Source organism: Notothenia rossii, assembly GCF_949606895.1.
Source record: "Notothenia rossii genome assembly, chromosome: 6".
In the NCBI taxonomy this organism is placed as follows: domain Eukaryota; kingdom Metazoa; phylum Chordata; class Actinopteri; order Perciformes; family Nototheniidae; genus Notothenia; species Notothenia rossii.
In genome coordinates, this window is record NC_136909.1 from 32,776,690 (window position 1) to 32,789,155 (window position 12,466).

At 42.5% G+C, this 12,466-nt stretch overlaps 2 protein-coding genes across 2 annotated transcripts in view; both read left to right on the forward strand.

Moving 5' to 3' along the window:
- Positions 1–771: 771 nt before the first annotated feature.
- LOC307044564 (uncharacterized protein) lies at positions 772–6,486 on the forward strand (the record flags this gene model as incomplete). Its single annotated transcript, XM_079689874.1, has 3 exons — positions 772–997; positions 4,719–5,300; positions 6,417–6,486. Exons 2-3 carry the CDS (start codon positions 4,864–4,866, stop codon positions 6,484–6,486), a joined length of 507 nt encoding a protein of 168 aa, XP_079546000.1. The 5' UTR covers positions 772–997; positions 4,719–4,863.
- Positions 6,374–12,466, forward strand: part of LOC307042541 (mitogen-activated protein kinase 1) — a 38,500-nt gene continuing 32,407 nt past the window's right edge. The window contains exon 1 of the mRNA XM_079686487.1: positions 6,374–6,766. Within this exon, the coding sequence (XP_079542613.1) occupies positions 6,627–6,766 (140 nt within the window). The 5' untranslated portion in view covers positions 6,374–6,626. The remainder of the gene's footprint in view (positions 6,767–12,466) is intronic.

Genomic DNA, 12,466 nt, shown 5'->3' on the forward strand with positions numbered 1-12,466 from the left:
AGTCAGTTCTTTCAGCCGGGCTGAGCAGTAGCAAACAGGATAAAGCTTCATCTGTAATACACAGGGCCAGCTGGAGCGCCTTATTGTCCTCAGACCAGCCCACAGCCCGTGATAACAGTTCAAATTGGGCATGGAAGGCTTCCCAGTCGGCTTTACCGTTGTATTTCGGTGTTTTAACTTGGAGCCGGGCGCCGCCATCATTGTTTACAACCGGCGCCGCGCCACTCCCGGGGGAGGTCCCTGCGCCGACGTGCCGCTTCCCGCCGGCCGAGTCGAAACCGGCAGCAGCATTTAATTCACGCCATAAATTGTCTTCTGAGTCACGCCATAAGCCATCCATCTCCTCCTTGACTTTCGGACGAGCTCCGGTCCGGTTCATCTGTGCTTCCATTATTTACCGGCCGATGAAGCAGAGCTAACGTTAGCCGAGTCAGTGCTAGCTGCGGCTACCGGCGATTAGCGGATAAAACTCTGTTTTGTTGTTTTTTTTTACTTCTGACACCAATGTAACGTCCACCCGGACGTGTCGGAATGACGAGTGAAGCGTTCTCAAGTTAAACAGGTTTATTAACAACCAACGGCTCTCATCCGTCCTTTCTCACTCTCTCTCCTCTCGCGCCAACCTCTCACTCACCTCCACGCGCCCACCCAGACACACACACACCAAACCCTCTGCTCCCCAACCCCGCCCCTACCTGCTCTCCTCACAGAAGCCTGACACAAACAGTTAACAGAACACTTGAACAATAAATGCAGATCGCTACAATACTAATGCCCTCGATTGGTCTCTGTGTGTCATTCAAGCTCGGGAGGGTGTGTGTTGGTGTATGTGTGGCGCGAGCGAGCGAGAAAGCGCGCGCACCGTTTACGTGTATTGTTGTTAGCATCTGGTGCTAGCTAGCTGCGCTAACGGATATAAGGAGCTGCTTCAACAACAAGGTGGAGGGAGAGTCCTTTGCTGTCAGACTGAGAGGCTGATAACTACAGCTCTGGTGAGGTAAATTACTCTCTGAGTCTTTAGATAGTTAACTTAGTTTAAGTTATTTCAGTGGGTCTCAAACGGTTTGGTCACCATTTATGTAAACACATATTTCCATTTGAGGGGGTAGTGATTAGTAAAATATGCATGAATAATACAAACAAAATGTTAAGTAGGTGAAAAAAGGTAAGATAAACTTGTTGAGAGCTAAAACTACTCTTTGCTGTTGCCTCAAAGAGGAGCAGGGGGGAGAGGAGGGAGACAGGAGAGGCCGATTCAGGAGCCCAGACACACTCACAACTATAAATGAACCAAAAACAAATAAATAAACAAGTTTCAATGTTTTTTCATATTGGATATTGTATGTTATTGGTTATGGCCATGTACTTATGATTTTATGATTATTTAAATGTATACATTTTTGTTTCATATGGGTGTAGTCTCTTTATTTCCCCCTCAAAATGCACCAGATTGATGCATTTAAGTCCAACATTTAAACAAAAATCTTACCGGGGGAGCATGCCCCCGGACCCCCCTATAGAATTTGAGGCTCGGCCCCACTGTTCCCAAATAGATTTGCAATTTGTTTTAAATAGTAACCCATCTCCATATGTTTCTTTTTGGGTAGTAGATTTAAACTAGAGGGCTATCACTTTGTGCAGCAACGCTATTGACAAATAAATCCAGCAAAATGGCACAAAAAACTGGTAGTGGCCTCAGGGACGAGGAGTCATTTAACCAGCCAGTAGGAGTCAAGCTTTACTTTCTTTTATATCCATAAAGAAAAAGTAAATCTGTTTACAGTTGTTTCATTATGGATGTTGAGAGGTATCCATATATCTCTTCATTTTGCTCTCAAAGTGCACCAGATTGATGCATCTAACTTCAATATTTTAAAAAAAATGTTCCCGGGGGAGCATGCCCCCGGACCCCCCTAGATTAGAGGGTGTCAGGTCCACTCCCCACTTATAAAAATAGCACTTTACCACTGCACCCCCTCTAATCTCAGATGCACCCTGAGTCATTTTGTTTAAGTACAGTGAGCCTTTCTAAAATATACAGTAAAGAGACAAACCCACCAGCATTATAGGATATACTATGACTTTGTGCCAAATACTTGTTGCTGATTTAGAGTACTGGCACCTTTTTTATTCCAATTCAAGCACTGAGTATAATACATATGTATAATATCAGTTAAAATTAAAGCTGCAAGCAGCGTTGAGCGGGTCTTCGACGCTCCGCAGGCTGTTGTCCGCACGTCGATGTCAGGCAGATGTCTCGAGGACTCGGCCGTTGGCAAACGTGGGAAGTTTCAGGCCGATCGGACAATGTCTTTGAATTACAGCAGTAACACAAACATTGCGTTTGATGGCGGGTGATCTGTCGCCATGGCAACCGCATTTGATGACACCCCATAATATGCTTAGATGTGTTGAGGGCTGCATCTTTATCAAATCTGTGAAGTTTTGGGCCGTTTGGAGCATGTTAACTGGATTTATGAGAAAACCGTGTTTCACGGCGACCATTTTTTTACCATAGCAACGAAATTTGACGAAATCTCAAAACTGACACATACATGTCTCGAGGGCTTGACGGTTAGCAAACATGTAAAGTTTTGTTTTATTGTCAGCATTGTGGTTCAACCGATCTAAAGCACTTTCTGAAGCAGTCACGTGGTATTGAGGGGCAGCGAGGCTTCGTTTGTCATCGGTGACATCACTGGCCCAAAACGACACAAACCTCGATACAAGCTTCACAAAAAACTTCCGGGATTACTCGACACATGCTCCGAAGCCTCGGTACAATACGTAACATCACTTCTTTCTGGTATGAAAGATGATGAGCAAAAACACTACTGTGCGTTAGCATCAGGGCCGCCCCTCCCTACAGGCCGATCACACAGACTGCGTTGGGCCTCACCTCGCGGAGGGGGCCTCAGCTTGCGGAGGGTGCTTCATTTTGCTGAGGGAAGCGCAAATGCGGCGCACCTACAGTGTACACGCGCCACAGTTTTGCTGCTGCGAGGCTCCACTAGCAACCGCCCCCGTTGACACTCGAGACACAGAGGGCCTCATTATATAACTCTGCATGGGGCCACAAGTTGGCCAGGGGCGGCCCTGGTTAGCATAAACCCATCGTGGCAGCCTGCTGCACGTTGGTGACATTCTGCTAAACAGTATGTTTGGGCCGACAGTTTTTAAATTCCTCTAGCTCACACACTGCAGCCATGTCTTATTCTTTAATATCCTTACACCTTTTTCTTTAGAAGGTTTCTTTTCTCCATTGCAAAGTCGACAAAGGTCTAGCCAGGTGCTTTCTAGAGCCCATGAAAGAAACACTGTCGTAGACCTCAGGCCCTAACCCATATGCCTTTAGGATAGCACCTTAAACCTTGTCATACACACGAGTATCTTAAACAGGAAGAGAAGAGCAATCCATCTGAGCCTTCCAGACTAACTTCCACTGTTAAAGTATGGCCCACACATCTTCCAGCCATCAAAGCAAGCAACAACAAACACACTAAAGTAGGACTCAACTTCAATCTTGCGAAAGATTGGAACCAGCAGAATGTTAATACTCACATCAAAGCGGCAGCAGCAGAACGTCACAACGGTTGTGTACCAGAAGAGGTAACATCTAAACTTGTCTGCAGCTCTAGCTGACACATTTGGATAACTGTGTCTGCCTCCAACTTTTGAATTTCCAGCTCCCTGGACCTGAAACCCTCGCTCCCGAGCTAACCGCAGCTTGGCATCTAATTTAGAACCAGTCTGAGAGGAGTCACTCAACACAATAGAGGTCATATTTGTTACGCTCCTTTATAACCTAGGAGTAAAAGGGTAACAGATCAAATAACCGGGAGGAAAATAAAAAGAGGAAACTGATTTGCAAACCAATAGATAATGTGTTAATGAAATTGAATTAAAACAAAGAGGGCTCACCCAATTTACAAAACAAACTCAAGAGAAAATAAGTAACTTTCTTAAAAAAGACAGGGATAAAGGTAAGCAATCTCAAAAGATACAATGGAGCACATCTCTAAGCACTAAAAAAACACAATAACATGTCTCACACAGACACAAAAGAGAAGGACTACACATACTGTATAACTGGACTGACATTTTAACTTCCACCAAACAATACACAAGAATATTTGGAAAACAAAACAATACAGTATCAATTAATAAACAAAATAAGAGTTGCCTGATTTCTTTGCACAATGTTGTATACCTTTTTCTATTTCTATACATCTCAGTGTCACTTAAATAATATCCTAAAAACTACATTACAAGTAAAAGTCCTGAATTCAAAATGTAATTATGTAAAACTACAAAAGTATTTAAATTAAAATGTACTTAAAGTATAATAAGAAAAGGTTCTCATTCTGCTCTCTGGCCCATTGCAGAGTAATATAAAGTAAATTAATAAATTATCAGCTTAATGTACTACTGTTAAGTGGCGAAAGTACAATTACTAGTTAAGCACAATGGCCTATATTCGAATATTTTATTATTCTAGAATATTATATTATATTTTTATTGCCAACAAATATGTGTCATATCATTTTAGTGTTGTAGTTTCTCAGTGTGGAGCTTTTTTAGAGACTTCAGAAGATATTGGGTACATTTGTATTACAGTAGTTGATCATATCATGTGTTTTTTATATGTAAAAAGGAAATACTAACTGGAGTTAACTCCTCTACTCCCTGTACACACACGACTGCGTGGCCACACACAGCTCCAACACCATCATCAAGTTTGCGGACGACACGACTGCAATCTGCCTGATTATCGAGGGCGACGAGACGGCGTACAGAGAGGAGGTCAGAACTCTGATATCTTGGTGCCAGGATAACAACCTCCATCTCAACATCAGCAAAACCATGAAGCTGATTGTGGACTACAGGAAGCAGCAGGGAGAGGGACCCGCCCTTATCGCCATCAATGGGACTACAGTGGAGAGAGTCAGCAGCTTCAGGTTACTTGGGGTCCACATCACTGAGGACCTGACATGGACTCATCACACTAACACCATCACCAAAAGAGCTCGACAGCGACTCTTCTTCCTCCGCAGGCTGAGGAGGTTCAACATGGACTCCAGGATACTCTGCAACTTCTACAGGTGCACCATAGAGAGCATCCTGACCTTCTACAGGTGCTCCATAGAGAGGATCCTGACCTTCTACAGGTGCACCATAGAGAGGATCCTGACCTTCTACAGGTGCTCCATAGAGAGGATCCTGACCTTCTACAGGTGCACCATAGAGAGCATCCTGACCTTCTACAGGTGCACCATAGAGAGGATCCTGACCTTCTACAGGTGCACCATAGAGAGCATCCTGACCTTCTACAGGTGCTCCATAGAGAGGATCCTGACCTTCTACAGGTGCACCATAGAGAGGATCCTGACCTTCTACAGGTGCACCATAGAGAGCATCCTGACCTTCTAAAGGTGCACCATAGAGAGGATCCTGACTGGCTGCATCACGGCCTGGTATGGCAGCTGCACCGCCCTCAACCATAAGACTCTACAGAGGCTGGTGAAAACTGCACAGCACATCACCAGGACGGAGCTGCCATCCATGGAGGACCTCTACACCCAGCGGCTGCCGTCTGACAAGCGGTACCACAGCATCGGGACAAAGACCACCAGGCTCAGGGACAGTTTTGTCCCACAGGCCATAATACTGCTTTATTCCTAAGCTTTTCCTAAACTACTTTTATTGGTTTATTTTAAATTAGTTTTATGTCTTTTATATATTTATGTTGGATTGTCTGAGGAAGCTGTTGACCCAAATGTTTTCCTTACACTGTACATAGTGTATGTAAGTAAGCATTTAACTGTACATTAATACTGTTGAAGTACTTTTTGCTAATACTACTAACATACTCTGAAGTAGGCTATATTAAAAGCAGGTATTTTACATTTCAGAGCAGTAATAGTTTTTTCTCGGTGTTCTGCGCCCTATTATACATTTTTAGGGTCCTGCATTGATCAATCTCATTTTGGAATTTTGTTTTGATTGCCCCATCTAGATCCCCTGATTTTTACATAGCCCTTTACTGTTTTCAAAGGTCCAATAAGAATGGTTGGTTTTTATTTCCATGCCATGTAATTTGTTAGCAATATCCTAATATTAATAAAAAACATAATCTCTGGATTTTGTATAGGTGAAGAGTTGTTCATGTGTAGCCCAGGCTTACTAATATTTTGGATCGTAGAAATATCAACCATCAAAATAGACTCCTAAAGTTCTCCTTTAAGTAGGCTGAAGGAACTGGATAGTGCGTTTACATCAAGATCAACCTTACTGTATAGCTTGTCCTGCTGAGTGGAAGCAGTACCTGGAGGCTTCACTGGCCATCCAAAAAGTAAAGAGGGAAATCAAAAAAAGAAAACAGCGGATCACATGACCGCCTCCGTTATTTCCTGCAGCAACAGCCACTTCTCCGTTACTCGCTCGCTCCTGCACAGCAATGGTGTGGCCGCTCTGAACGCACTCTGACGGGAAGAAGAAAACACTCAAAGTGAAGGCCTCTAACGTGTTCACAGCGACGAAGGATATAACACTCATATAACTGTTTTCTAGTCTTAGTTCCAGTTTTTGGTATTTGATAGCCGTGTTCAGAAACAAGAAGGCTCATAATGGCGACAGCTGCGGTGTCTGCCCCTGCTGGCCCCAGCCCCGGGTCGGGGACGGAGCTAGTCCGCGGACAGGCCTTCGACGTCGGGCCTCGGTACACCAACCTCTCCTACATCGGAGAGGGAGCCTACGGGATGGTCTGGTGAGTGTTTCTCTGTGTACCTTCCTAGCTTTGTTTGCTCTTTTATTTTTTACATTGTGTAGTTTATGGACGTTTCTTTTTTAGCCCGACTGAACCTTTGCTAACTTACATATTTTACGTTAAAAACATGACATTTAACTAGCTTTAATATTGTTTGAGCTAGCAGGCAACAGTTTGAAACCGATGTTAGTTTTTATAAAGGCAGCATCTGTCTGGGAGAGAAAACAGGTTAATTCACGGCTGAATTGGCTTGACTTTTTGTCAGTGGTATGATGATTGACTAGAAGTCAATGCAACTTTGGTAAACGTGGAATTATATATTGTTGGCGTTGGTTAAAAACGAATTATAGATATTTCTCCATGAAATGCCATCGCGTTTACCTGGATGTCTTGCATCCTCTACGTGCAGTTTATAAAATGTACACGTTTGGTCTTATGTCAATAACATATAACAACAGGCATCCAACTCCAATTTAAATTTACAGTCACTTGAATTGACTTTATGGTGGTTTCTCTCTCTCAAAACAGCCATTTTATTACAAAACCACTGAGTAGCCTACAGGTTTCAGTTGTAATCAATACAGAATATGTACTAGTACTACTCTGACACTGCTATCTGCCAAAATATTCTTAAATGATTTTTCACAATTAAAGAATAACAATCAAAACAGACTAGGCTATAAACATTGCAGAAAGAGGCAGGAAACCCACTGGGCTTATTTGAGGGGGATATTGGTCAATAAACCCTGAGCAATGGTTATGACACTGAGAGTGAAACAAATAAAAAACTAAGAATGAATACAAGGACATCAATAAATGGGGAAAAGCTGTTAGAAAAAAAAGAAGCATAAATTGTCATTTTACCTCACTTTATAGAAGAAGATTTTTTGGTGATTGGGGAAAGCCACTTTATACTTTGATACCCCTCAATCTGAATGACCTTTGCAAGTGATTAATATGGTAGCCGGGACATCTGAAGATTGACCTGATAGCTTTACACTTTGTTTAATGCTTTAGGATGGTTTTGTCTATCCCCCAAACTAGCTCTTGTAGTAACTTACTTAGGAATGAACAGGTTATCATTCGTAATCAATACAGAATTTATACAAATTCTGAAGCTACTAGATGCTATTTCTGTCCATTATATAATAATCATTGTACAATGTTGATTTCGTCTCAACCACAGTATGTTTACATTTACAGCGATTTCAATTGACTTTCTGGTGAGTTTCCAATTCATAGTTCAATAATCCGCTATTGTAATTTCCACATGTTCTCTCAGATTTTGATGCACATTGTGTTTTGAATTAATTCGTAATATTTGCTTAAAATGTACCAGGTTTTTTTTCTTGTACATCTGTTCCAGTATCTGATGCTGATGGCTGGTTACAAATTAATAGGCAAGACCTAATCTAAAATCAATATTTCCTGCCTAAATGATATTGTACCAGGGGTTTAGTGGAGGAAAAACTCATCAAAACTACATTTATGGACACTTTCTTTTTAGATTGTGCTCCATTGGTGTAAAAGTCATTGTGTAAATAATACAACAGTTAATTTAATTTGAATGGCATTACAGATTTTATTTAAGTCAAATTCTACTCTCGTCTTTTAAAAAATACTTGGTGTTTCTTTAGCCTGTGGTAATGTAGTTGACCTCAAATATGCACACTGTACTGTATTACATAATATGTTGTCATTGTGTCAAACAATAGCAGTGTAGTTCTTTCTTTCTTGTGCTGAGAAGAGCGGTGTTTGTTTTATTATCTAGTCAGCCTACACTAGTAGAGCTACAGCAGTATCTTTCTGTTCGCCTAATGCAGAGGTGGGGAACCTTTTTCCTCTCAAGGGCCATTTCAAATTTTACAACATCCTGCGAGGGCCGTACAAATTATTGAACTCAACCTCTGCTTAAAAATACTAAAATCACAGCCCTTTCATTTCGCCTTTCTTTCGTGCTGTGCAAAGAAAAAGCAACCTCTTAATCTTGTGTGTCATGTGAACATGATTTAAGAGGGGGGGACCAAACCTCCTCTAGGGGGGTCCGGGGGCATGCAAGTATTGAAGTTAAAAGCATCAATCTGGTGCACTTTGAGAGCAAAATTAAGAGCTCTATGGATACATCTCTCAATATCCATATGAAACAGAACAGTAAGCAGGTTTTCTTTTTCTTTATGGATATTTTACAAATCACTCCCTTTTGTGTTCAAGGACCCTGACTTTGGCCAGGAAAAACAGGCACTCGCTTGTTTAATTCTTTTGCGGTCTAGATTTCTTTAATTCTTTTTATTTGCGTGTGTTTATAAATTACCTCGAGGGCCGTACCAAATAGTCTCGCGGTCCGTATACGGCCCGGAGGCCGGAGGTTCCCCACCCCTGGCCTAATGGAACAGACCCACCAAAAGCGCTCATTCAGGTTTCTCAGTGTGTTACCCGATAAAAAAATCAATGGTACATGTAGCTCAACGCAAGCAGACCATAAACAATACAGTTAGCCACTAAAGCCCCTGTGTTGGAATAATTTAGATTTTTGTGTGAAGCTGTAAGCCGGGGGCATGACGTAACAAGAAACAGCGTCTGAGGCAGGGCTCGACATTAAGGACTGCCCGATGGCCCGGGGCCATCTAGTATTTAGCTCGGGAAATGAAGCCTCACCTACTGGTTGCCCGATCGGGCAATCTATTATGCCAGTATTATGCAGCTCGCGGATCCAGTAATGAGTGACCCGACAGTAAAACTAAACATATCTATAACTAGTTTAGGTAGTTTGAGACGTAATTAAAATAGCTACGTGTGATATTCTAACCTGAAGTGTGCGTTTTGTCCGCTCACCGCTGCATGTGATCATGCAGAGCTGCGTGTCGACTCGTCAGCAGCAGCTGATCTCTCTCTCCCTTCAGATTAGACTTCACTCCCGTTTATGTCCATATCGATCAGATCCAGCTAGTTCTAGCTAATGATATGACTACCTGCTTATTAAAAGACACCTAAACAATAAGTGTCGCTATGCAACCGGGTGAGGCCACAAAGTATAGCGCAGCATTATGCATTTGTTTACATGCCCACCGGAACCCCGAGGCATTACCAACGCACAATCAACCCATACAGCACATCTCTTTCTCCACATTAAGTGTTTATTAGAATTGAATTGACTATTCTTTTCTGTAACATACTCTTCTTGTCTGTCACATAAGTGGCGCAACTGAAGCGGTATTGCGCTAAAGGGAAATTATTTTGACCGGAGAGATTTAGATTTGCCGGCGAACGGGAACTCTGACGTCGCCATTTTGTGTGCTACTCGGATGCGCTCGGCTCCTCTCGACTGCTGCTCGGAGTCTGCTCGGTCAGCTTCCGGATGAGGAGGCATTCGTTCGATCAACTTACAGTAGATAACATTACAAACATTTTTAACAGGGGCCATAATAGTGTAAATAATGTTTGTTTTGGCAGTTATAACTGAATGTTATGTTTTCTACTTTTTTACATCTGGGAAGGCATTTGCCTTCATCAGATGGAAAGTGTCTTCACCAACAACTTAAAGAGCAACTTCCAGGTTAAAGACACCTGTGAATAAATGTTTAGGAAAATGATGAAGACACTAGATTTTCAAAAAAATATACAAAAAAATACACTACAGTGACATCTGGCGTCGTTTTTGTAAGAAATGTTCACTTCCGCATAAAAAAGCCTCGGCACGTGAGCTCCCGCGTGTGACGTAACACGGGGGACACAAGTGGGAGAGCGGCCGGTGTAACGTATTAATAAACATGGATCCCAATGCTAGTTTCGACACAGAAGAAGTTGAACATGAATATTCGAATGCATATGACGGACCACAACCTTATAATTATGAGCCTGCTAGGCGTCCAAGAGACCAGGAGCAGCCAAGGATTAGAAGAAATAACGGCCATCGGAGAGAAATTGAGCTGTGGTGTGAGGAGAACCAGTGGAGAACTGGGCAGCTATCTTGGTGAGTGACCGGCGTTAGCTACAGAATGTTAGCTGGAGGTTGAGCCGGCAGCCAGGAGTGACAGCCACCACGCCCACACAAACAACACAGGCAGGGGGAAACAAACAAACACAAAGGAGACGGCTGGAGCAGTACAGCCACCACAGCGTTACCTAATGCAATGTCTTACGGTGCCGTGTACCGGAGGGGAGAGAGAGAGAGCAGCGAAGGGGGGGGAGAGAGAGAAGTAATACGGTTTCCTGATAAAGCTGTGGAGAGTATGTGCTGCAGGGAGGTGGATGCACAACGCACCCAGGAACGAACGCTAGCTCCGGTCCTTTTTACTGTGGACTCGATGTCCTGACAGGCTGGTATTTTTGCAACCTGCACAAACACAATACTGCACCATGATTACAAATGGTGAAATACAATGTAAAACTACCGGAAAATACCAGCTCCTTAAAACACAACCGCTCTACTCAACGCAACTTTACTATACCCGCGGTCAGAGAGCGGAGATGTGTCCCCTGTGTGATGTAATATGACGCGTTTGACGTATGACCTTAAAAAAAAGCCGTTTTTAAGAGCAGAGCTCAAAATTGCTCCTTTCCTCTGAATTCCTGCCCTTATGTCTCGTAAAACATATCAAATCCTGCATTCACTTTTTTAATTGTAATTTTCAAGCAAGTTTAAGCATAAATGTAGAAAAATTAAAACCTGCAAGATGCTCTTTAAGTATTTTCTTATAGCTATGCAGGGCATGCAAGCGAGCTAACACAAACAAGAACAAACAAACAAACAAGTGAAATGAAGAATACAATTTAAATTGTGCAATATACTATTGTGGTGGTTCATCTAATAATTCAGTCTAGAGAATGCACCGGACAGCATCTAAGACCTTCAAAAATCTAAATTTTCTAGGGGGAGGCCCCCCAAACCCTTCGTGCCATTTCGTCCGCGCGCATTTTTCAGGGCAATCTCTATTGGGCTCAGGGCCATCTGTAAATTAGCTTAGATGGCCCACAGGGCCATCTCCCAAAATCCTTAATGTCATGCACTGGTCTGAGGGCTTCTTAACATTTAATAAACTATGAATGTGTCATAACCACTTAATGGGAAGAAACTCAGCTATCAGACAATATTAACCATTTTTAGCAAAACGAAACATGAGGGTAATAACAAAGGCTCTGAATTAGCCCTGAGCGAAAAAATGCTAAAGCAGTCAGCACAGAACTCAAGGTAAAATACCCTTATTACTTATCGGATCTGCACTAAAAAGATATCGATTGGCAAGCTGAGACTCCACAGATTCCAGACATATATCACTGAGCGATCAGAACTCGCGACAGGGGAAGCAAACACAGACATCACAACACGTAGCTTCACGGAGGAAACACGGAGATATTCTTACCTTAGTTGTTGTTCTGATCAAAAGTTGTGTTCAATGGCATCAAAACGATAAAAACGCTGCTGAAGGTTAATCCAATGGTTAATCCAATGTGTCCTGTCACTTTGAAATTATTACTGATACAATCCATCTTCATATTTACTAGTTTGAGCCTAGGTTTCAGTTTTCAGAGCGTAACATAGCTTTCGACTGCGTGCACGTCACACTCACTCCTCAATGGTAACGTTTATGTGGAACTTCCCCTTCAATTATATTGGCTCTAACGGTTCAAAAGAGATGTCAATCACCAAAATCGACCAACGGGTTCCAGAGAAACGGCAAATCCACCCAAATCCACCCAAAC